Source organism: Nannospalax galili, unplaced genomic scaffold, assembly GCF_000622305.1.
Source record: "Nannospalax galili isolate Female #2095 unplaced genomic scaffold, S.galili_v1.0 scaffold944, whole genome shotgun sequence".
In the NCBI taxonomy this organism is placed as follows: Eukaryota; Metazoa; Chordata; class Mammalia; order Rodentia; family Spalacidae; genus Nannospalax; species Nannospalax galili.
The window spans coordinates 478,140-480,496 of NW_008352899.1; the positions used below are offsets into that span (position 1 = coordinate 478,140).

At 62.2% G+C, this 2,357-nt stretch overlaps 1 protein-coding gene across 1 annotated transcript in view; it reads right to left on the reverse strand.

The window, feature by feature from the left end:
• Nucleotides 1-2,266, reverse strand: part of Grik3 (glutamate ionotropic receptor kainate type subunit 3) — a 232,720-nt gene extending 230,454 nt beyond the window's left edge. The window contains exon 1 of the mRNA XM_008850200.3: nucleotides 2,141-2,266. Coding sequence (XP_008848422.1) covers nucleotides 2,141-2,255 — 115 coding nt within the window. The 5' untranslated portion in view covers nucleotides 2,256-2,266. The remainder of the gene's footprint in view (nucleotides 1-2,140) is intronic.
• Nucleotides 2,267-2,357: the final 91 nt, after the last annotated feature.

A 2,357-nucleotide genomic window follows, 5' to 3' on the forward strand; every position in this document is an offset into this window, starting at 1 on the left:
TAGTGCCCTGCTTCCAGCTGGGGTTCAACCACCAGCTTTCGAGGGACCGAAGCTCCATTCCCTAGGCAGCTCCAGAAAAGCCCAGAGGCCTCCAAGCCTTCCCATCCTCCACCTCAAGCTGGCTCCGCTCCAGCAGTCACGTTTGGCATTCGTACAGCACCCCAGTCCTCGGGCTGGGAGTCAAATGGGGCAGGGCTCTTAGATATAAATGGCCTGGGCCGACATGCTAATTAATCCTAGGGCTTAATACGAAGAAGATTAGAAGAGAGGAGGGCTCTGCCATCCTTAATTGCACTATTACACCGTGCACCCAAGAAAGGAAGGCAAGTTTGAGATGCGCTCTCCCTCAAGGCAGTGAAGAGACCAAAGTCCAATTCTATTCCACTGTGACAAGGGGCAGGTGAGGACAGGTCACTCTTCCCTTTTGCTGCCCATCTCTCTAGGGTGATGCTCACCTGCTTCTGTCTCAACGAGGCTCCAAAAATTTTCATCCCTGAGGTTGGTCTAGGAACATACCTATCCCACCCTGTGGAGGAAGGACCAAGGTTGGACATGGGAGGGGCACACATCACCAGTACGGCTCCCTTTTTCTCTCAAGGGCACCCTATCATGGAGGTCCCCTAAAAGCAGGAGGAGCAGGAGAAGGAATAAAGGAAGCGCTGGTCTACTAGGAAGGACTGCCTGGAAGAGTGCTGGGGCAGGCAAAAGCACAAAGATAGAAAATAGTTTTGACTAGCCTGGAGGAGTCCAGACTACAAAGGGTTAAACCGGGGGTGAGTGTTGTCCTCAGAGTCCCCTTCTCTGCTTCAGGGTGTACCCTGACTGCCTGGGTGCTGGGTCCTGTGCACGCACTGAAAGACCTCAGCCTGGTTAGAGGATTGTACTCTGCCCCCATTCAGATGGGGAGTTCAAGAAGGTCTGGCTCGAGGGAGAGAGGAGGAAGAGGACAGACCCTTTGGGCTTTGCCATGGCCCCTAGCAACACCTGAAGTACAGAAACCAAGCGGGATCTGAGCTCCCTTCACCCTCCTGATAACCACTGGCCGCCCAAAGGTTGCTCCAAGAGGAGAGCCAACAAGGAGGAAGGTGGCTCTAGCTGGGTAGAGCTCTGTTTGGGGTGCACCAGCCGCTGGTACCTTTCGAACCCAGGCGGCCCATGTCTCAGCCTGGAGCGGGCACCGGGCCCTCGGTGACGTTGGCTCCTTCGTGGCCTAGCATGGCCCAGCCTCGCGGGTCAGCTAGCCTGGGACACGAAGGTGCTTCCTCTCTGCTCAGAGTGCTGCCCCGCAGGGTGCCCTGGGCGGCCACAACAAAGTTAAAAGCCCAGAGCAGGTATCCACGGTGACACTGGAGAGGCGAGAGGCGGAGAAGCTGGAACCGGAGGAGCCGCGCACAGATCGCCAGCCGCCGCCAGCTGCGGAGGGATTTCGGCTAACTTTCAAAGCCACGCGCATCCCTCGGTCGCAGTCCCCGGCTGCGCTGGGCCGCCTCCTGCGCATCCTTCCCCCAGCCTCCTTCGCTACTGGCTAAAAAGGCCTGCGCCTGGGGTCCCGCTGGAGTGACTTGCGGAGGACCGCCCCTCCCCTGCCCCACGCCACTAGGCTGAATGGGAGCCACCCAGGCCGAGGGCGGCCAGGAGCGAGGACACCCGTGCCCTCGTCCTGCGAATCCGTCTCCCGAGCCCCAGCCGAGACTGATCGCCACTGTCCCCCAGCTTGGGACCAGACGTCCGTGGGGGGCGACAGGGGGGGAGAAGTTGGCGCCTTCCCCAGGGCTCCCACTCTGCGCGGAAGCGGGTCCCAGAACGCGATCTACGGCCAGCCTTGCTTACAGTCGCCGCGAAATTCCCCGGAGGCGCGGGCTTGGGGCTGAAACCTTGGCCACAGTCCGCCGGGTCGCCTTCCCCGGAGCGCGCCCAGGGCCGCTCTCCCACCGCGGCCCGGCTGCCTTCTCCCCAGAAGTGAGGCCCGCGACCCCGGCTTTGGAACTTTATCCTCCTGGCCACCAGCTCCCAGTAGCCACCCAAGCTGGGCAGCCAGGAGAGGGACTGGGACAATCTCTAGGGATGGCTTCCAGAGTCCCTCCATTCCGCTCCCCACCCGGGTGCGCACAGATCCCCCCGGCTCCAGGGGAGCCCTTACCGATCCGGATGACGTGGGGCATCCCGCGCGAGTCTGGGATCCAGAAGGCGCACACGAGGAGCCCGGCCCAGTATTCCCAAACCAGACTCCGGAGGCGCCGCCAGGGAGCGGTCATCGTTGGGCGCCACCGAGCGTGCCCGGGGCGCGGCCGTGGCGGGCTCCCTGGGGCGGCAGCTCTAGGCGCGGGCGCGCAGCAGCCCCCGAGGCGCCGCCTGGC